We start from the raw sequence: 23487 nt of genomic DNA on the forward strand, positions 1-23487 counted from the left end.
TGGAAATCTTGCACTGCTCGGATGCTTTATGTCAAATCTGTGCAGCAGCAAAAACAAAAAGGAAACTTAGAGGATGGTATTTGAAATCAATACAGCTCAATTGCTGGAAACGTCGCAACGCTACATATGCTATTACAAGCTGAGGGTTTGTTGGTTCCACAACAAACCTCGATCGCACCTCGATGAAGGCAACAGGTGAATCACAAAGAGACATTATTCAAAGTCCAAGCTGCAGAAAAGCAACTGGTTTCGTCTAACAGTGCTGTCATGCACGTGTTATGCGGCAGATTGTGCATGAAATATTTGGAATATCACATTTTTGAAAACGTGACACTTGCTAGACTCCAGTTGACGGGCAAGACTCAAGAACTAATTGTTTCTACTTAGCTGATTATTTGATCACTGTCAGTGAAAGTTAACACTCAGTGGAAGCAGACTTATGGGAAAAGCTTGTGCAAGATGTTTTTTTTTTTTTTTAATATTTCATCATCAGCTTAACAATAATAGAAAAAAAAACCCAGCAAAGTTGAAGTGATTACAGTTAATTATTGAATGAAAATAGTACTTCTGCTCCTAGAGACGGTTGAGTACATAGTCTGCATATTAAATTAGCTGTAGCCACTGTGAAATCACCAGTTGTTGGTGGATTTACCGTTTTTAAAGCCGGAATTTGACAGAAAACTTGAAAAAACTAAAATTTGAGAGAACACTATGCACAGCAATACGGTGCGACTTATCAACCGCAAGGAAGCCGTGCGCTACCTTATCATCTATTTTATTTAAAATGAGACCACTATTTATAAAGTTAACATCATGCTGTCATCAATATTTAATTCAATTGGATTAAATATGCAGGAATGTCGGGGTAACTATGCGGTCAAAGCATCAACGATGGTGTCATTTAAAAAAAACGACAACAAGAGAATGGCAACAAAGCGGTTCCAATAAAGTTAAGTCTCCAAAAAGCATTGAAACTAGTGATTGAGACAATAACTCATTGGAAAAACGTTAACTTAGAAGTGAAAAGTTGTATTATTTTCTCAAACCTTCTATACAATTCAACTCCTTTTTGCAACCGGAGGAGTCGCCCCCTGCTGGTCATTACATCTGACCCCAAAACTTCCACCACATATGCACGGCAAGCAAGGCACTGGCAGTTTATCGCTCAGAACAAAGCCACAGTTAAGTAGAACAGGACCTACTTTGGGCGAATTGGCTTCGGTTGACTAATCGAGAAATCTGAAGCAATGCCACTGTGACGAGCAAGCATATGCCACAAGTATGACACTGCACGGGCCATTGAAAGACAGAAAAAAAATAAATAAATAAAGCGATCCCTGTGGAGGAATGAAACATGTTTCCTTACCTATTGCCATCTCTATGATGCTCATTTGGTTCTCTGAAGGGAAAAGGATTTTTGGCGGCTTGTCTGTCAGGGGAGCTGCGAGAAGACAAACAGAAAAAGAAAAGAAAGAAGAGAGCACATTAAATTCCACATCTTTCTCCCCCGATGGACTGTGGGAGTATGATTTATTCATTAAAGACTACAATAAAAGCTGCATTAAAATGGGAACAAACACATGGAAATATAATATTTAAAGAGTGGCCAGAGAAAAAAGGGGATAAATTACTATGACTCAGAATTATCCATTCAAAGCTGGAAACATCAATGCACATACTTTCAAAGCAGCAGCTGCTTCGCTACTAATGCTATTCACTCCTTGTGTAAGCGATGATATGGCTTTGACTGCAATACTAACAGTGCAGCATATACAGTAGCAGCTAGTCAACCATTTTTTGAATCTACAGTATACCCTAAGGTGAAAATCATTCACAGCTGCAGTGGGCATGCAGGAAGGTTAGGATCTGCTGGAAGAGATGGAGCAGATTTTCAGCCGTGTGCAGCGTTAAAGACCGGAAAGTCTCACGGTTTCAGTAAAAAATAATAACTTTAAATCTTTTCATACAAGCAATGTGATATACATGAACTGTCAACATGTCAACCGCGAGCAAACGGTTGGTTTTAAAGCGTATCACAGGTTACAATAGAACAGCCTTCGTCCCAACTCGCTTCCGAACACACCAACTCCAATTAGACAGCTGCTGAGTAACAAAAGACGTGCACTTAGAGGCTCCTCATTATAATGATTCCCTAATTGGTTCTAGTCTTCAAAGTGGCATCAGAGAGGTTTTCTATCTCTGCACGCTCGGAAATACTCAAAGGGATGAGGCTTGTTTCGGTACAAATGAGTTGCGGTTCGACTGGAGCCGCTCAACCTGGAAAAATGAGCTGAGATTTAGTGAGCGGAGCGACCGAGTGGAGGAAAGTTTCCGAAATTGGAGCTGATCTGGATGCACCGTGGAGCTCACATTTGAGTTCTTTGGTGATGTAACTTGAGACGTTAGCTTGAGATGTTGACAATTTTGCTAAAAAACACAATCATGTTAAAAACTATACATAAACAGACTTTTTATTTTCATTTGTCTCCCCCTTTTGGCAATAAGAATGATTACACTGACACTGCTGACATGTGATTATGATGTTTGCCTCGCCCTCAATCTCTTACTTTTTCAACAGTGTGATCCATCCTCTAAGCTACTTTTTTAATCTGTAGGTTTAGAAACCTCTCTTGAATGCTTCTGAAGTTTCTTCACCACACTCAGTTGCTGTAATCATCCACGTCGCTTTGCAATTATTGCTGGTTGACTTAACATGCGTTGCTTGTGGGATGCCAAAACAGGAATGTCACCACAGAAAACTTAGATACACTGCGAAATACAAAGAGATTTAGCTGAGACTGATAGTGCTGTTTGAAGCTGTTGCCAAGGGCTTGAACGTAATGGATGGCTGTAAAAGTCCTCCATTCAAGGCTCTATTGTTTGTGTTGTCTTTCAAGAACTCAACATTTATACATCATCACTTGGTTCATAAAGTTTATCTATTAATATCAAAGTTTTTGTATGTAGAGATTTATAATTCCATTTGCAAACTAAAACACTCGGACACTGTTTTCCAGTTGACCACTGTTTGTTTACCACCTGCTATAGTTAAGGTTTGGTTTAATTTAGGCAGCTTAATCTACTACTTCTGGTAGAGATTGTTGGTTAAATGATTCACAAAATAAACTGCCTCCAATGTTGAAGTCATGTGCTTTGTTGACCTATTCATCCACCCCCACCTGCTCCTTAAGAGGTTTTCCAGCTCTTGTTTCTGACAAACAGAAGCCTGTTGCATGTTCTTGTAAAGTAAACTGAAACATTTAGGTCATTTCATACATTTAAATAACAACTTTTGCGTCTGTACTGTGCAATTTAAAAGCAAGAATGACTTAATTTACTCTTAAAGTATTTCTTAAGTATGTCTTCAAGAACACTGCAATCAATGTTAGACGTCAGAACGTATGTCTGATCAGCATGTCAACTCAAAATGCCATCGGTAAAACATTCAGAAACACAGAAACCACACACAGTGTGCAGATACTCTGGTACCAGGTCTGTATTTGTTTGGATGAACGTGTTATTTCAAAGGAGTTCTGCAATATTTTCAGTCAAAGATGCAACATCTACTCATTCGGCCTCATCAAAAAACCCTTCCATCATTCTCAAGTCAAATCAACTGCCAGACAACATAATATTGTGCTCTTAAGTAAACGATCATGCAATTTGTTGAGAGCAGTGGGCTGAAAGCGGGAAAAGCGCCTATGAGCTCATTAATTACAAATTCAAAAAAGGGACCACAGCGAATTACGCCGTTCCCTGTGCCGGGCATATTTCAATGCTGTGTAAAAGAAAAAAAAACCTCATTACCTTAATTATGGGTTTCTTGATGAAATATGCTTAGATTATTTTGTTTCATGATTACATGAAAAGAAGAAGAAGAAAAAAAACGAGTTTTTCCACTCTGATGGTTTGTCTTCTGCAAGACAATGCTGAATTTGAAGAGAGGAAATGGTGCACAGGAATGTATTTATAGAAACATGAAAAGAGAACTCAGCTGGGGATGCAAACATCAAACATGGAGCCACTGCATGAGCTGTTAAAGTGAGTTTGAAAGTTACACATTAGATGCTCCTTTTATTTATAAAACAAGAGCACAGGTGAAGCTGATTTTTTTTATTCCATTTTACGCTGAAATACGTAATAATTATGATAATTACTCAAATCCCTAAGATCCACATTAAGTCAAATATATGTGCTGCTGCACTGAACGATTTTCTGTCAAATGGATATTTTAAGCACTTCTTCCTTTCAGCTGTTGGAGATTTTATAGGCCAAGTGTTGCATTATAGAGAAAGCACTCCTTGCAACTGCCTCCAGTAGCACCCGGAGGTAGGAAAGCATGACAGCGGCTGGTTACACAATGAATTGCCAGAACGTTAAGAACAGGAAAATGGAAAATGTGGCACAGGTTTGGAATAATCGGAGAGCTTTAACGCTACTGCTGGCAACGGGAACCAGAAATTTAGCCATGTGCTATTATTACAGCACAGAGAGAAAACCAGCAGGTGTGGAATGACAAACGGAGCAAGGTCCATGTGCTGAGGACGGCTGTGGGATGCTGTCCCCAAACCAAACAGAAAGCACACAGAGAACTTCAGATAGCCACGGTTTATATTTCTGATACCCATATAGAGATTTATCTGATAGGGATTAGTGACTTAACGGAAATAGTAAAGTCCCACTTCACTCAAAAGTGCACCTTTCTAATTGTAGCTTGATTTGGATGTTTGATCAATGTGCAAATTGTGTGCCAGTTTGAGACACTAGAGATGAATAGGGTCAAATTTAGCACTGACAGACATCAACATAAAACTTCCCTATTGGCGCTTACATCCAACAATGCAATGGTTTTTTGTATTACAAGTTTTCGGAAATGTTATTTCTATACATGCAAATGAGGCATTATACGTCTCAAACTGTCCCCATTTGCATTCCAGAATAGATGTGAAAACTTCTTGGTGAAAAGTTTTGGCTTTATTTTCATGACATATTAGAGTCCAAAGTTTTAACAGCAGGGATGTTGGATATCTCTTTATCACTCCATAAAATAGAAAACACTGCAACAGGAGTGTTTGTAGGGACAAAACATTATGTAAATGATGCAAACTGCTCTGTAAAAATCTTCAGCACATAGATGGAGAGACTGGTGTATGTAAGAGTCACGAAAGTTAAGATTTCTGACCGAAAATAAGAGAAAAACCACTATTAATGGATAAAAATGTAAACTATTAGGTATCACAACTGGAACTTACCAATTCATTACTTACATTAACAGTTATTTTATGTATTTCATTGCTTTCTGACATTTCATATTTAAAAAAAACTCACTTGCATGCATGTCAAATACACAAAATGTAGTAAACTAAATGCCTAAACGTGCAGTTTGAATGTTTTCTTTCCCACCAGACTGTTATGTTATGGCAGCAAAATCGCACAAAATGGACAGATGCATGCATGTCTCGCCTTTAGACGTGCATGATTTCATAGCATCCCTGCTGATTTGGATGCTATCATGGTCCAATGTGAATCTTTCCGTGGAAACCCGAAGCTTCCAGTGCGCAAGCTGTGAGAGCGGCTAGATATCTCATGTCCTGCAGTTAAACTTGTGAAATTAAAAAATATTTGCATATTCATAGATTCTGGAGTTTTTCCAGTGAGACAGCAAAAGTGGACGGAGGGATGTAAGTGAGGAAGGACATTTTTTCTTCAAATGAAATCAATTTGAAAACCCATATCAGACACAGATTATTATTACATATAACAAAAAATGTCTGGGGGACGTCTTTAACTTGCTTTACATTCCACCCAGAGAGGGACGCCATAAACGCAGTTCATACAGCCAGAAGCGACTGTGGCGGTTATTTTATTAGAAACTCAACACTCCAGGCATGACAGCCATCTACTAAATTCTGTTAACACGCTTCTCTACCTCTATCGAGGAGAGAACAGGGATGTTTGTCTTCTTTTTTCCAAAGAAAAGTAATGTCTTGAGAGGTATTAAAAATGCAGCGGTTCTCCTCGATTCAAACGCGAAGGCTAGTTTTTGATTTGCGGGTCGAACGAGTTGAAGGTGAAATCCCAAACCTGGAAGGTAATCAAAGTTCCGGCGTACTTTTTAACAAGCTCGGAGAATATGAGGTTGATTCTTGGCAAGTGTGGCGTCGTTTTAAAGCTAAAGGTAACAAAGTAGGAGAAGGCTGCTTAACTCCAGTAGAAATGCTGCCCTTCATCCAAATCAAGGGCACGCTGCTGATGCGCTGCTCGTCGGTGGGATCCCACCTCGCTGGAAGGCATGCAAACACACATTCACACAAATCGGAGCTTGCATTAGTGAAGCTGGCTGGTCTTCAACTACAAAAAACCCGTAATTCTGCGGTGGGTTATTATGAGTGGGAGTGGGCAGGCTTTTTTCGCTGGGGGGCGAGAACCACATCCAGCCTGACCTGCTTCACAAACGCAGCGTGTGCAAGGGAGGGCAGGTCTTATAGATATAGCGTAAAGCCATTACACACACATTTCTGTAAACACTGAAAGGCCTGATGCTGCTATCAGGTGGAGGGGGGGGAAATCTTTAAAGTGTCCCTGTGATCTGCTCTCGCTGTGATCACATGATGATGGATGGAGGCACGGAGTAATGAAATAGCAGAAAAAAAAAAAGAAAAAAAAAGACCTCGTTCTCTCCCATTAACTCCACCATCACCTTTTCTCCCTCCACCCGTTTACTCGCTGTACGTCTTTGTAGCCGGGTCTGTCTGTTTTCAGCCGCTCTCAGGGGGTGAGAGAGAGGGAAGATGAAATAGTGGGAGAGGAGGGAGGGAGGGAGGGAGAGGGTTGTGGTCCTCTGTTCACACCTCATTAAAGACCACTTCAGCAGACATAGATTAAGAGGAGTAGCATGTGTGTGTGTGTGTGTGTGTGTGTGTGTGTGTTTGTGAGGCCGAGATCGTTAAAAGAAAGATGCAGTCTGAGTTCCACAGCAGAAAATAAATGAAAGCAGTTTTAGAGCAACTTGAGAAGCAAACCTTGTTAGTCGTACGCGCACAAAAAGGAAAATCGGGGGAAATTCGACACCTTTCATCTTTTTGATTCGGTTTTTTCGGATGAGTGACGACGACAACCGGACTGACGGTAAAATTCTGCCGTGAGATTTGTTGTCTTAAATATCGGTGATAATCGGCGACTTGGAAAGATGGCAGATTAATGAAACGCTAATGAGAACACGTGGAAAAAAAAACATTTTGGATTCTGTGAGCTTTGGAGACAAGAAGCAGATGATGCAAAACTAATTCATATACATTCGATGAGAGCAACAGCAGAATTAAACTGAGTAAATAGTGGAGACGTTTTAGGAACTCATGAGCTCTTGTTAGCGACTAAAAGAATACGGTCGTCCATACAATGAGCCAAACTGAGTTTAGGGTGGCAACATAATGCAAAGTCACTGATTCGTCGTGTCAGCTCAGGCATTTTGTTTCTCATTTTGAGTCTCATTTTTGTCATTTCTTGTCCTGTTCTTGTTGTTTTGTGTCTCATTTTTCTTGTTTTGTTGTCTCATGTCTTGTTTTTCTCGTTTCGTATTTAGTTCTTCTTGCTTTGATGGTTTTCTCTCCACATACTACAGATATTTAACTGTTTCCACTTGTGCAGCCTCTTTCAAATGGTTGACGGCTAACGAGGCTACTGGTTTTGATGTGGCCATGAAAATTTAAATCAGAGTCCAGGACAACATTTCTTGTTGGACACTTAGTTTTAAGAGATGGGAGCTGACTGACTGTATTTCACTGGCCTGAAGACAGTTGGTCATTCAGTCTTATCGCCACTGAATTGGATTTGATTTGGATGCATCCTGGACGTCTCCCTTGGGAGGTTTTCCTCATCTTGTGTCTCGTTTTAAACGTTGTCGGCTTTGTGATACTTGGTTTGTGTTTCATTTTTGTTTTGTTTTTTCTTGTTTTGCATCTCGTTTTTGTTGTTTTGTGTCTAGTTTTGGACGTTTCTTGTTTGTTTCTTCTGTGAACTGTTTTCGCCATTATGTCCAATTTTACTCGTTTTCTTTTGTTGTTGTTTTGTGTCCCTATTTGTGTCGTTTTCCATTTGTACAGCCTCTATAAACGTTCTCACACTACTCTGCACATAAACTGTACAAAGATGTTTCACTATGCTGAATGTATCTTTCAACAACTTGCCCCTCTGTAAACTATTTTTGAACTATTCTGCATTTACTCTATTAATCCAATATGTCCAGGATGTTATGATTCCTGGAGATGTTGGGGTAGATCTGGCTGTGTTGGGTTTACACATCTCATGTGGCCTTGGGATCCACCAGTAGGAAGAAAATGGAAATAACCGAACACCCCAACAACCCCAACCTGCCAACACTTTCAAAAAGAACATAATAACAAGACACTGATTAATACTCTTAAATGGTTTCGTTATTCCCAATTCACTGCTGTATTTCAAAAGCGACAGCGGCTGGCCAAGTTTCAAAGAAAGGCCTTTTTTTTTTTTTTTTTTGTAAATAGAATCTGACATTTCAGTATAAATGTGCGAACCGGCCCAGCTGAGACCTGATACATTAGCAGACATGTCATTAAAGTGAAGACTCAAGGACTTTAATGTGTTGGATAAGTTGGCAAGAACGTCTTCAAACTGGACCGAGGCCGAAGGGGACTCCACGGCGCTGGGAAGAGGAATAAATTTGTCAGCAGCTGTCAGGGGCTGTTAAAGTTTTGAAAAAGTACCCGACTTCCTCGGGGGGCAGAGGGGATGAATGGACCGAGATTCTAGATAACCAGCAGAGTGAACTCACTAAGTCACTTTGTCAGATGCAGTTTCTTCTGGTAAACAATACAGCCCGTCTAATGAAAATAATGAAACGCTATCAGGGGGCAGTGCTTGAGCAAACTGCTGGAATCACATATGCACTTGTATTATTGCACATTACTACGCTCACTGTGCTGCGTTTGGAACTATGATATTTCTGAGAGGCTGTCATCAAGTACTTACAAGGTTTTATTGTGCACTTTTCTTTTTCATGGATAAATAAACAGGTCAATAGACTGGAAAATGCCATTGTAAATTCTTAATGTGACCTCAGCTGAAGGAAAAGTGCTTTCATTACCACACAACAGAGCCGCAACAATTTTCCTTCAGCGAAGAGATTTTGCTGCGACGAACGGCGCTCGCTGCACAGAACGCGTCTCCTCAGATATACAGTAAGAGTCACGAGAACGAAGATGCTGCTGCTGCTGCTCCTGTGTGGGAGTTAAATTTGATATTTCAAGCAAAAAAAACTAAAAAATAGAGTGTTATTTTAGCGGGAGGAGCTTGCGGCTGTTGCCCTGAAACATCCACCTGAGGGCTGCGGGTGAAATGGAGCGGAGTCGGGATGAAGGCGCTCTCTGATGATTTCTCAGAAGAAACAGATGCTGCTGTAACCGCTACAAGAAGACAACAAGGGACTACAAAGGACGTGGTAAAGGACGGATTTAGATCTCTGTTAGAAGTTCAATCATTTAGCGACTTCGGGTTTCTATTGAGAAAATTATTTCTCTCAGTGACTGGCCTAGAACTGCATCGATAGCACTTCTCGGCCTCGACTGGAGCAAATTTCTGTGTATGCTGCTCAACCATCTCTACAGACACATTTTTCGGTTGTGTTTTAGTAAAATGGTGTCGATTGTGACGTGCTCACACCAATTGTTTTGAGAATAATCAACCTGTTCTCATTCGCACGGGAGCGAATATTGTGGTTTTGGCTCAGACACATGTTGGTGTCTGGTGCCACAGATTTCAATCTCCAACACCAACAGTTGTTTAGGAGTCTTTTCTATTTAAAAGTGCTTCATAAGGAGGGTTAGAGATGGCAGGACTTTCACCCAGGCAATTGAGGTGTATATTGTTTTATATTTTGTGACTTAAGGTTAATTTTCAACCAGGAGTGGAACCAAGGAGGGGGCCACGTCGTTTCTGTCTACCCCACATAACCAATAGTCAAGACCATTGTATGGCTATATGCAATCCTGTAGAACCAGAGTTACATCCAGTAACCACGATTTTTCTGGCAGAACTTTTTTCTCGCACATTTCTCTACAACTGTCATACTATGGCATATTAACAACCAACCATAATGAAAACCACATACAAACAAGTTGTTCTGGCCAATTGTAAAATGTTTATACTGAATTTTACTGCCACTGAAATGTGTATAGACTGAATAAAATGGATCTGTTTTTGTTTTTTAAAGCTGTAAATAAAGAATCTTTGTGTGTGTAATTTACTAAAGTCTCTTCAAGACTGTAGGGAGGAAAGCTCCTTTGAAGAAGACAAGTGGCGCAAACTGCTGAACGATGTAAGACTGACCCAGAACCTGCAGGCTGGATCGACACGCTATGATTTCAAAACTAGGTGGCTGTCCTGAGCAAAAAAAGTCACTTGACATAACTATCTTACTTATTCTTTGCAATCTAAATCAGAATTATCTCATGAAAAGTGTAAAAAAAAAAGCAACGTACCTTCAGCAGTTGCTCCAGATTTCTTTCGATTAACAGTTACATAAGAAAGCTTATTATACTGTATACAAGCTCTCATATAATGTAACGCTACCTGGCAGTCGTATCTAAAGGAGTGATGACACCAGCTGAGAATATTTGGCTACAGACTCCTGGCATCTATTTCTGACGCTGATTGATGGATTTTAACAGTTCCATCAAACTACCCATTCCAACGTGATGCCAACTGGTCCTGACAAGGCGGCCATATGTGGTGAGATGGGACTGAAAGTGTCCTTAAATAACACTGTTTGTAGGAAATGAAGGGGTTTTATAGCCGCAATTAGGTTGGAGCTGTATAGGTTCCAACACACTGCTACTGTCCTGGTGGATTCAGGAAGTATACAGATGCCATTAACTTAGCCTAACACAACCTCTTGAGAAAAAAAAAAAAATGTTTTCACCGTGTCCTCATGGGTTAATTAGTGACAAGTGATGAGCAAAAATAGCAGCTTTATCCATTAAAACTCCCATCCTGGACACCGCTTGTTTGACCCGTTACCCTCAGGTGGACGCTTCAGGTCCATCAAATCACAGGCTGATAAACAGCTTCTGCCCCAGAGCCATAAGATAACTAAACTCTGACAAGCACTCACCCTAACTGTCTGGACCTGAGTGCCTTCAAGCAACTTAACTGCTACCTGATGTAGCTTACATTTATTTACTGAAACTACACATTTGCTTTACATACAACTACACCTTGTATTTGTATATGTTGTCTTTCTGTCTGATTGTGTGAATGCACTGAAAGGATTGCTGCTTAATTTCGTTTTCCCGCTGTGCAATGACAATAAAGTTCTAGAAATGAAATCTACAGGGACAGGGGTTTGAATACTTCTGAATTTACTGCACAAATTGCCCCAGAGTGTAAAACTCCAGGTGTGAAAGTGCATTAGTTGACTCAGAATATCAGCACGGTGATTTGGAAGTTTTCTGCAGAGATTTTTCAGGGACGAGAGAAAATAGCTAAACAGCTTCTTTGAATAACAAAAGAATCGGCTGCATCTGTGATGGTCCCAAATTCAAGGCTCTAATCTTGCCACAATTTCAAGCAGTAGCTACTCAACACTTCTTTAAATGCTTTGTGCGATTACAAGCGACCTATCTAGTTGCAGATTTGTCATCAGGAGAACCTACTGAGGTGCTGATCACAAAGTTTATAGGATTTGTTTGTCACCTGCTTTCTTCCTGAATACTCTGCTTCGCCTCCCAGAATGCTCGAATGCTCTGCTAGCATTAAATGTGCAGGTTACTGGGCTAAACTCAATCCACCATCACGTTCCCGGAGCCATCCTGAGATGATGTGTGCTATGTGGCATGACATACCGCTGGAAACATCCATTTACTGCGGCCACAAACATGATTGGCAACATTATGGGAGAGCTATGGCTTTCAAATAAAGCTCGGTTGGGTTTTAGGAGAATACCTATAGAAGCCTCTCAACACTATTACCTTCCTACCACGAGCCTGTAAACAAGGCAGGATGCACCCATGGATTCGTGTCTTCCACACGCTCCTAAACAGTGATTTCTGCTCCAGTCGTGGTGACGGTGTGCCCGCTGTGGTCTCATTTTCTTGTTCCTCGCCGACAGCAACACCGAGATGTCCGTCAGCGCGCCACTCCTGCACCGTGATGTCTGCCTAATCGCCTCTAGCTTTGCTCATTGATTTCACCTTTACAAACTGCTTCTATACAGTGCGGTGGGCGAAAACATCACACGGGCGAGTCGTTTTCCGAGATGCTGCACCCCGCCACATCTGGCGCTGACAAATCGCGCCACGTGGATCAAAATGCGCCTCGCTCTTTCTATTATGTCGCTGAGATGTTGCCGAACCCTCTGCCCGCTTTGTTGAGTTGCAGCCACTTGTTATGATGGATATTTTTGAGGTGCAAAAGATAAATCTTTCATCTGAAAGAGGATGCTGCTTGTTAAAAATAAGCAAGATAGTCTGGGAGACTCCCCGAGCTGAAATGACGATCTTTGAAAGCACTGAAAAGAAAAAAAAAAGAGACCATTGGAGAGAGAGAAAGAGGAAAAAAAAAAAAAAAGAACCCTACAGAAATGACACTGCGGCACTCTCTAAGGATACTTGTTGAAAAATACCAATATAGCAACCCTGCAGGAACAGAACATAATAAGGGTATATTTCCTTATTGAAAAAGGTGTTGTTTTAGAAGATCCATCAAAACAATTGAATATGAGAGGGCTCACAGGATGGGACAATACATTCAGAAGAAATCACATAAATCACATAACTGCAGGCACTGGGAATAGCTGCTGGAGCGAATTCACTCTCCAGTGAACAGCTTTGAAAAAGGACACTCCACATAATTACTCACAATGGTCATATGTGGTGCACGCTGCGATTTTCGCTATAATGAGATGTCTGTTTGAATCTTTTTGAATTGGATGCAGATTGAACCTTGAGCCACTGTTAACATTTGCACCGCCGAACAAAAACACAAATAGATCATGTGTGACTGATCGTACGCGGCCAAGAAAGAGTAGCCCGTTGATTACAAAAGCTTGTACTCATTAGTCACCTGCTTCCTCAGCGGGGGCCACCCCGCTTCAGAAATGTGTTATTCACTCAATGATAAGGACGGTGGGAGGTGGGGGAGGGAACGGGAGGGCGATATGTTTCGAGCCGCCTGGTCGAAAATATCCCAGAGGGGAGGAGTTGAGGATGAGTCAGAGAGGAAGGAGATGGTGGTGGAAGAGAGTTGCAAGAAAGCTTGAGGTGGTTTTAGGAGTGGGAGCTGAGGAGAGAGATAGAAATGGCAGACGTGTAGAGGAGAAAGCGGAGCTGGTGGGAAACATGGGAAGATGCTGTTTGCTGCTGCTGCTTAACCAGCATGGGGAGTGAGTGTGTGCGCTGGGGGCAGTTTGGGTCATTGCTCGTGCATGGAGATGCTCAGTGATGTAGGATGAAGGAGGAGGGCAGGCAGGGTTAACATGTGAACATGCATCTTGCTGACAGCCTCCTTGCTGATTGCCTTCCCGTCAAATCCACTCGCCCCTGAACCTCAAACCGTCTCCTCAAAGTACGACGGGTAAATGTTCTGACGTTCAAGCCTGTGGTTTACAGCCGACTTCCTCCTATAGCATGAAACTTCAAAATAAACAGATGCTTTTCACGTTTAACCCTTTGAACCCCAAAGCCTGCTGGCGGTGTTGAAATGCAGACATGTTGTCTTTCAAAAAACTGCCAAAATTATAATCAGAGCTAAAAAAACCCAAAATAATCTCTGGATTTATAACTCTCTGGCGGTCCGTGAACTAATCTTGTGCGACGTGTGTTTCAATCAGGAAAAATGACCAAATCTTAGCTGGAAATAGTTCACTGAAAATAAGCTGTTTGCACTGGATTCTATTAGACCGAGCTGCTGGCTGTGTTTGCACAGAGCAGACGAGTATGGAAAATAACACAAGTTGTCAGGAAGTTATTGGGAGATGCATACAGCATGGTGTAATATGTTTCTAGAGATGATGTTCACAGCAGTGTAAAATAAAACCAATTTGCAAAAACGTAAGCAGTAAAATATCTATACTGTTTAGAATTTCACCTGTTGTGAAATTCAACTTTTTCCTCTTTATGATTTATGGCATTAGACGTGTGTTTAACTGCACAAAAGATATTGTGAACTTTTTCTAGCCACGGTTGTATTGTTTCCACAGAGGTCCTGGACTTTGTTTTGTGTTGAAAAATGAGCCCACAGTTAGTAAAAATGTGACAGGAACAAAACATGGCCAGAAATTGGGGTTCGGAGGGATATAGTTGAGAGAAAATACTGCTTGATCCTTAATTACACCTGGAACGAGAGTGCAACAGGGTCCATGAAGCTAGATGTGCATGAAATAAAAGATAAAGGCACAGAAGTAAAAGGCCTAAAACTATCCTCTCTATAGCCTGGTTCTGGAAGCAATGTGATGTTACCTACGTGAGCCACTGTGGCCCTGATCGGAACAGACAGCCTGACTTTCTATAACTACACCATAAAGCTATACACTCACTTATCAATATATAGAATTTCCCAGTGTTGGGCACTACATTTCTCAGTAGTATGGTGGTTAACTGCTTTCGGATCAAACAGCTTTTCAGTAATGAAACGTATATATTTATCAAGTGTTTTAGGTTTAAATAGCACAGCAGTGTCCACACAGGTTACATCTTTCTGAGCATTTCTGAATACACAAAGACAGCTGAGCTTCCAGTGGTCTTTTAGTGGTTTGCCCAGCATATTTTTCTTGCCTCTTCAGATTCAGATTTCTCAAGGCAAGGGTAAAAAAAACCAAAACATTTTTTGAATGTTTACACTTTTACATAATTATCTTTCAGCTGATAAAGTTTGAAGGATGCTTGGAAAAAAAACAAACGAGTCACATATTTTTCACTTTGTTTGACACGTTGCTGTGAATTTTTGTGCCTGAATGTACCTGCAGGATCTGATAAGTTGCTTCAAAATGGTAATTAATTAGCCACCGCAAAAGTAATTGCCTTGTTGTGCTAATTACTCCCCAGCAAAAACGTGTTATGTCACCCATTTACTTTCATTTCTCACCACAGCTCTGAGTCAAACTCCGCACCCGCATTTCACATCTTCTACTTCACATGTGTGGAAAAACAGAAAAACAGAAAAAGACGTAATTTAACAAGCAGGCAGCAACTTGGAGGGATTTGCTGACCATCCAGCGGCAGCAAAGTCAGCCTCGGTGGCTGCACACAGCTCTCCAGGAGTGTTGACTTCTACTGGGCAGTTCACACACCCTTAAACACGAAAAAAAAAAAAAAGACGAGGTGACTCCTGAATATAAACACACCTCTGGCTAGCGAAGGAGACACAATATTTAAAAACTGAATTATAAAGAGTGGGACAGTCTAGGCCTATACCAATTCATACTAATCATCCAGTGTTAACTCCAGGTAAGACAGTAAAGCTTCCAGAATACAGGAATTGGAGCATTGCTGAAATTAGTAAAATATAGAACACCATCCATCCATTATCTATACACCGCTTAATCCTCACTAGGGTCATGGGGGGCTGGAGTCTATCCCAGTCGACTCAGGGTGAAGGCAGGGGACACCCTGGACAGGTCACCAGTCTATCACAGGGCCACACTTAGAGACAGACAACCAAGAACACTCACATTCACACCTACGGACAATTTAGAATCATCAATTAACCTCAACATGTTTTTGGACTGTGTGGGAGGAAGCCGGAGAACCCAGAGAGAACCCACGCTGCACGGGGAGAACATGCAAACTCCACGCAGAAAGATTCCGGTGCCCTCACCGGGACGCGAGCCGGCAACCTTCTTGCTGCGAGGCAACAGTACTAACCAACTGCGCCACCCTGCAGCCCAATATAGCATACAAGTACTGAATTCCAAATTGCCATCTTTTACACTAGTTGCTGAAAAAAAGTCATTATATCATCTTAATAAGCTCAAATTTCAATTGCACACATTTAATCTTGCAAGCTAAAAATGGCACTTTTTGCAAAAACACATCTTTAACATCAACAAAACTTCAATTTTAAAGAATTTATTATGAATATTAAACAAAATCCCTGCAGGGAAACTGCGCTGTAACAGTTTTTTTTTTGTTTTTTTTTTAAATTTTACAACAGCAGAAAGATGAGGAATCATATAACCGCATGGCCACAGCAGGTCAGGGTCTGATCGTCTCTTTTTGGATCATTTTACAAAATGAATGAATGAAGGAAGGATTTTGTCCAGTGTCACATGACTGAATTCCCAGAGATCATGAAGAAATCTCTGAGGTGCAAAGTCTGGACTACTGGGGCAACATGTTGTCACATGTGGCTGCCGGCCAAGATGAAACCTCCTGGGTTTGCAGCACGGACACTAAAATGTATTCCTGATGATAGAGGGGATCTCCTCTTCAACATCAGTTGTCTCTGCATCCTCTGAGTAACACGCTGGCCAGTTTTGGTGTGATCAATTGGTCCCAGGTGCAAACAAAGCAAGCGTGGAGTTTCTGGACAACAGCCATGCTGCTGAATGAAAGTAATAACATGGGAGACAAAAGGGAGCAGGAGTTTCCCAACCACAATGTCCAGAGATGGCACGGCTCAAAAAAGTCACCAGCAATTATCCAAACAAGTGGAACAAAAAGTTGAAAGAAGCTGAAAAAACAAGAAGAGCAAGCAGGAGCAACGATGCCACATGTGTGAACACAAATGCATCTTATTGCAAAAAGTGATTTTGAATTTGATTTCATACACTTGAATAAAATAACACTACACTCGTTCTTTTTTTTTAATCCCATGGGGAAAAGCTCTTGCATTTGTGCATGTGGTTGCACGTCTTTGAATCGTTGCATAGCAACAGATGCAAGTGCTGCCTTCACAAGTTGGGGAAAAAAAAGGAAAGAAAGATGCTAGCTGGATACGGGTCCTTGCACAGGTCATAAATCATACACGATTACACCACACCTGGTTGAGTGTTGTCCTTTACAGTGTCAGACATCAATTGTGAGAACATGTGACTTTTGACTGAGGCGTAAATGCCACCTGGCCTTCATGGAGGATGATAACACAGCAGGTGTGATGTTTGCACTCGACGTGCAGGTTATCAAACATTCTGGATGAATAATGTCATTTAGATGAAATCTAACATTTCCGCATGAGATAGAAACAGTGAAACAGTGCTGTAGCCCAAGCTGCACACACAGCACACTGAGACAAATCAGGTTTTTAATTTGAAATCATAAAACTGTGATTACTACCAGGGTCATGGTGTTCATATTTGCAAAAAAAATCTTAAATATTCTTTTTTCTAACTCCATTAATATCACTATCATGCTCTTAAAGACCCTAAAAGCTCATCCTTAGTGGGTCACTGGAGTGAAAACAGACAGATGAGAGGGTCACCCAAGCCTCAGAAGCACTAATTTGTGCCAACATGCAGGATGCCACTTTTATACCGTCGACTGAAACCACACAAACATTCAGAAAAGCTTTGTTGCTCAGCATTCCTGCAGTATGGAAACAACAGAAACCAAGAGACACAGGATGGAAACGATGTAAGAAAATTCACAAAAGGCTTGGGTGCACAGAATTGTCAGCTTGACAGTTTATAGGACAAATTTATACAAGGTAAAGGAAGAAGTAATAGAGTTAAACAACGGGCGGAAAGCAGATCTCTCTCCAATTTCCACTGAGCATGAATATGCTCGAGAACCTAATACAGACGCCGGCAATTTTCCATGAGGCAGAGTCGAGGAAAAATGTACTATTGATTCATGCACTTTCTTCCATATACTGCGTTCTCAGCAAGCATTGCTTGCCGTTTGTCTTAGCTTTAAATCTAACAACTCGACAGGCAATACCTATGTACTTCCCTGTAATTAAAAAGTGAATTAATCTTGAGCACTGGCTGTCATAAATTCCACCATTTTTCCCCCAGCCTGCTTTCCGGTTCCCCTCAATAAATATATTCAGAGCAATCAATAGGGGTATTACTATGTATATATCGCAGTGGGAATCAGCTTGGCAGGTTGCCGTTGGCTGCGCTACACTTCACGCTTTGCCCATGTTATCCTCCAAAATGGCCGTCTCCAGTTCTATATGAGGACTTGGCTGCTGTTGAGGGGACGGTGGGAGTAACATGTGTGGGAGTGTTTGAGCAAAGGGCTGTTTGGCTGGAATTTGATTTAAAAAATATTGGAGAAAAAAAAAAAGTTGAAGAAACAAAAGGGCAAAAAATAGACTTCCAGCAGCACCTGCCTGCCTGGGCGAGAGCACAGCCGAAGCAGGAGGGACGGGAGAGCAGAAGAAAACGGCGCTAATGGGACGAGTTCTGCTTACTTGAACATTTGAAATAAAGTGAAAGAAAAGTTGCAATTAGGCAGATGTGTAAACCAAGGCTGTGTGCTGTAATTAATCATGATTGTGTTAATTACACTTTGTTTTGCTCATAATGAAGACTAAAAGGAGACAAACAGCGGAGAAAATATAGAAGATGAAGGATCTTACGCCAAATGACACTGTGCAGCCTCGCAGTGGCTATATTGAGATTTCATTGCTGTGGATATTAAAAATGCCAATTCTCTCCCCGCGGCAAATAAGTTCTCTCTCATTCCAGCTACCCTAGCACAGTGAATTATTTCTCTGCTCCGTCTGTAAAAACTTGTCTTTTAAGTCCATTATTTCCCTATTTTCCATAAGCAACGCTATGTCTGATACAATCTTTTAATTAAGATTTTACAAGTTGCTTCCTCCAGCTCAAAGAATGATTTTTTTTTTTTTAGTGTTGCAGCGCAGTTCCCAAGGACAAATTATAACATCTTTGTTTAGCTTGGCAGATCACTCATCTCGCAGATCTCATCTGCAGCGAGGACTACTTTTTTTATTTACTTTGTGCTGCAGAAGTTCACATTACACAGATAATACACTGAGGATTCCTACAACCCTCTAATAGACAGTGTTTAGAGGCACTGTGTTATCAGTGTTATTGTACATTCCGACTTTGATTAGAGATTCAAGCTTGGCCGAGCTTGATTTTTTAAATTAACTGTCTGTGTCACTATCAATTTGGAACACAATAAACTATATTCCAAATATATAAATGCCGTACTGCCTAACAAGCTTCACCTCGCTTCTTCCATTCATCCTCGGCCCAATCAAAGTGATGATGGGTAATGACGGTTAATTGCGCAGTTAGAAATCACGACTGAGTAATTAGAAGTCACGGGGGTTTATTTATTTATCTTTTAAAGATTTTTACTGCCTGTGTTTGATGGGAGAAGTGACGGCGGACATGAAATATGGGAGTGACCGGGAGTGAAGTGTCCAACAAAGCGATTGTTTCCTGAAGCTGGAGGATTTTTTTTCAGTTGGAAGCGCTGCGAAGCTAAAAGAGTCAGCAGTATGAGGAGCTGCTGAGCATCTTTTCTAACCCTAACCATGATAAGTCTATAGTTCACACTCAAGCCAGATTTGTAATTTTTTAAAAACTTAGTGCTGTTTTCAACCTTTTAGATTTTGAAGCATTTTACATTCTTAACTGTATTCCTATGAAAGGTTGCTACTGTGTATCTTTAATATTCGCAATTAGCAGAAATGTATATCTAAACCTAAAAACCTAAAATATTAATCACAACAAATATAAATGCAATAACATCCATTTCAATTCTCATTAAATGTGCATTTATGCAATATTTATGGCTCTTATACAATTCAAATGCTATTTCTCTGTAAATGGTAAAAGCACAATGTCGGAGAAGAAAAACATTAGATATAAAAGCCATTAATGAAACATGGTGTTGTTGTATTTTCTTATAATTAAGAGAACTGTGACTTGCAGAGTCCTTGTTGCATTATAAAAGAAAACAGCTCGACAAATAATTAATTGGTAACAAGAACCTATTCATTCACGGCGTGTAGAACAGCATGTAGAGCATGTTAATATATCTATGGAGGACGGAATATATGATATGCTGCTAACCAACAACTGTTCTAATGGATGCCACTAAACCGAGCTGACTTTATATAATATACAGTACATGCAGCAACTGTTTAAAACCACATATGTCAAGACTGATAAATAAATTAACTTAGCAATGTCAAACTTTACCATTTATTCTAACTTCAGTGTCATATAATAATATTACTGTATGTGCCGACTTGTTGCAGCTATGAGCCAAATTCAAAATACCAATCTCATTAGGATGTTATTGCAAATGACAACAACAAACAGAAAACTACAACAACAACAACAACAACAATCCCTCTCACTGTGAGCTATTTTCAACACAAAGCTGGCCTTTACGGAAGTGATGCCATTTGGAACCCGTTCACACTTAAGGTCAGTGCACAGAGACGCGTCACCCGGTGTAAAGATCACAAACCCCGGACCTCTGAACAGCACGAGTAATACAGTGTGATGAGTTGCATTTCACCTCATTTCCTGCAACTGGACCGCCCAAAAAAAAAAGAAAGAAAGGCTTTGAACCCGCGAAGGCTGCCGACAGCAATGACAAATGCTGGAACTAGCTGCAATCACCAGTAAGCCAGTATGGAAGCAGGTCCTCAGAAACCTGTGTCTTCTTTTAGTTTCAGTTATGATGGCAAACGGTAATGAGACACCATATATATAACGGGGCAAAATAGGCGAACAGTTCAGGTTGATCATCAACAAACCAACTGTTTATTTAAGTTCTTATGACTGACAGAAATGAGGGATCCCAGATTGAATAAACCAGACTTATCTTTAAATCCCCACAAGTTACAGTCAATTCTTCTTCTTCTTGGAGGCAATTTACCCTAATTGAAGAGACAATAGATGGTTTAACTCATCTTTCTGATAGCACAATGTAATGGCTAGAAATAATGACACTAAAATGTTTAGATTGGTGTCCTGCAAGCCTCGTTTTCACGACGCAATACGAAATCAAATGCTCGATTTATACAACCCTGGAAATTCTACCCAGGCTCCAATGAAGGAGGGTAGAAGGTGAAGGGGCAGAGTGATGGCAATCAAGGTGAAATTAGTCAAACTTTATGAAGAAATTGAGATTGGTCCAACAGTGGTGGCCCCATTTAGAGTCATTCACTGGCTTGTTATCATTGATCAAGAATGTAAGAACGCTGGTTGGTGTTTTTGAATATTTACAGGCTACTAGACAATGAATAAAAGGGAACTAGATCCCAATCACACCTGGAAAGAATCGACGGCTCTCCCGGTCCAATATTTCTTCGAGCACAGTTTAGATTTTAATTGCAGCCATCTATCCACCACTTGCGTGTTGGTGACCAGTGCATAAAATCCATACTGCGCTTCAGGGCATGCTTAACTGTGATGGTGATGCAATAGTTACAAGATGCACATAAATGTTATTGCTATAATAGTGCGAACAGAGATCTGTAACAATCTCTGTTTTCTCCACAGTCCACTCTAAACAAATACGACCAAACTGGAGTCGGACAAACAGGCTTCCCTCCCAATGTCCCACTCAAACAAACTGTGCTGATCCAATATTGGCATTTGACGTTAACCACTGTGGGGTTTGATTGCTGGTGCCTGAAATGGTTTGCGGCAGTGTTTTTGGCTCTGGGCTCAGCACTCAAACACCCTTTGGAGTGTACGTTGAATACAGCAGAGTCGGTTTGCATTATTTATCAAAGCTGCCTTCAACATACCTGGTAAAAAAACAAAAAAACGACGATTAAACCGGTGGGCTTAAGCACTTCCATAAACAAGGATATGAGCATCTTTAAATAATAAAAAGCTCTCAGATGGGTGTTACATAAGCAAGAAAGAAACCCTTGGCCAGGCGAAGAGTGAGGAGGCTTGTATCTCCAGAAAAGCAACCAACACCTGCTTGTCTCCCGGAATCCACTGTACAGTGACTGATACACTCCACAGCACTAATATAAGAACTGTGCAGCTGCTTTTAAGCAAACTGCAGCTAAAACGCTCCGCGCTGACCCTCCTTCTCAAATAATATCCCGACATCCTTGCGACTAATGCAGCTAACTGATTCACTGAGCAGATAGCTCCGGTGCTCTGGTTCAAACCTTCCTTATCTCACATATCTGACCTTCCATACAGCCTCCTGGCTCGCGCATGAACCTGAGCCTCCGTCGCGCCGCCGTTGCAAGTTCGAAATGACACAGCGACCCAGCAGGCACGCGATTATGATCAAGACACATCACAAAGAGAGGCTGCGACCCCTGGATAATAGCTCGAACCCCCCACTCAGTTCCTCCCACTTTAGGCTCCAAGATATGATTTAGATTTGCTGCAAATTCTATTTCCAGTTCCTGTCATGTACAACGCATCACGTGGTGCGCCATAATTACTGCAGCAGGACATAAGAATGACATGTTTACTGTTATTTATGATAAAGTTACTGGTTAAGGTATCAAAGATATTCACCAAAAAGGGTGACGCTGGAGCCACGGTTATACGCAAGATCCATTCTTAGATACTTTAAAAAAATAATATACTGCACTTTTTATGTCTAACATGTCAGTGTAATATGCAATATGTCATTTTCATGTGTAACACTTCAATTCCAGGTGCAATATTTTAATTATCTGGGCAACATTTCACTTTCATGTGCAGCATGTCGATGTAATATGCAGTATTTCATTTTTCATGTGCAATATTTCATTATCGTGTGTGATATTACTTTAGTACCCCAGCATCATTGCCAGCATTACTCCTTACTTTTCTATCCTATAGTCATATTTTCGCTTATTTTTTTTTGTTTTCAGTAAGGTTTCAATGTTTATATTTAATTGCTATGGCAAAATAATTTCCTCTTTAATAAAGTTTGACTTATTTAGGCTACTATTGGTGGCAGCTGAGTCACTAATCAGTTCTCAGTTGGGTCTTCGAATGCATTTTTTAAAACAAATGGAATTAAATTTTTCCCTGCAAATGACTTATGACTATTTAAAAAAAAAAAGATGCATGTAGAATAAAGGGATTTCAATAACATATCAAGATTTTAAGCTTAGATTTGGTTAAAGTTCACACATGATGAGTTCAAGGACCGTTGTAAAAGTAAATAACACCATTATTCTTCTTGTTTTCACAGTTTCTGATAAGTGGAGCAATTCTGGCAATTTTATTAGAAAACATGTCTTATAAACCTGCTGTGGGTTTTTTTGATGCCGGAGTGTTAAATTACCTTTGCTGATGTACTCACAGCCTCTTCACCTGTCCTAACCTTAACCTTTTTGTTCGACTGAACGCTCATCATTCTGCCCTGGCACAGATATTGTCTGTGCATCAGTGCAAAGGGTTTAGTTGTAGAGGCTGGCACACCAGCTGCCACAACCATCTCTATAAAAAGCAGCTTCATATAGCAGTTAAAAAAAAAACTAAAAATCTAAATGTGACCTGACTAATGCCAGTGAACACTTATGCAAAACATGCATATCTATCACAGACCCCCACCC

At 40.7% G+C, this 23487-nt stretch overlaps 1 protein-coding gene across 1 annotated transcript in view; it reads right to left on the reverse strand.

The window, feature by feature from the left end:
• Window positions 1-1366: 1366 nt before the first annotated feature.
• The window catches only part of LOC103363067 (interleukin-1 receptor accessory protein-like 1-B), a gene marked incomplete at its 3' end in the record, with an annotated part of 170690 nt that continues 148569 nt past the window's right edge, over window positions 1367-23487 (reverse strand). Inside the window, exon 6 of the mRNA XM_008289670.1 lies at window positions 1367-1441. Within this exon, the coding sequence (XP_008287892.1) occupies window positions 1367-1441 (75 nt within the window). The remainder of the gene's footprint in view (window positions 1442-23487) is intronic.

This window comes from Stegastes partitus, unplaced genomic scaffold (genome assembly GCF_000690725.1).
Source record: "Stegastes partitus isolate 25-593 unplaced genomic scaffold, Stegastes_partitus-1.0.2 Scaffold630, whole genome shotgun sequence".
NCBI classification, from domain to species: domain Eukaryota; kingdom Metazoa; phylum Chordata; class Actinopteri; family Pomacentridae; genus Stegastes; species Stegastes partitus.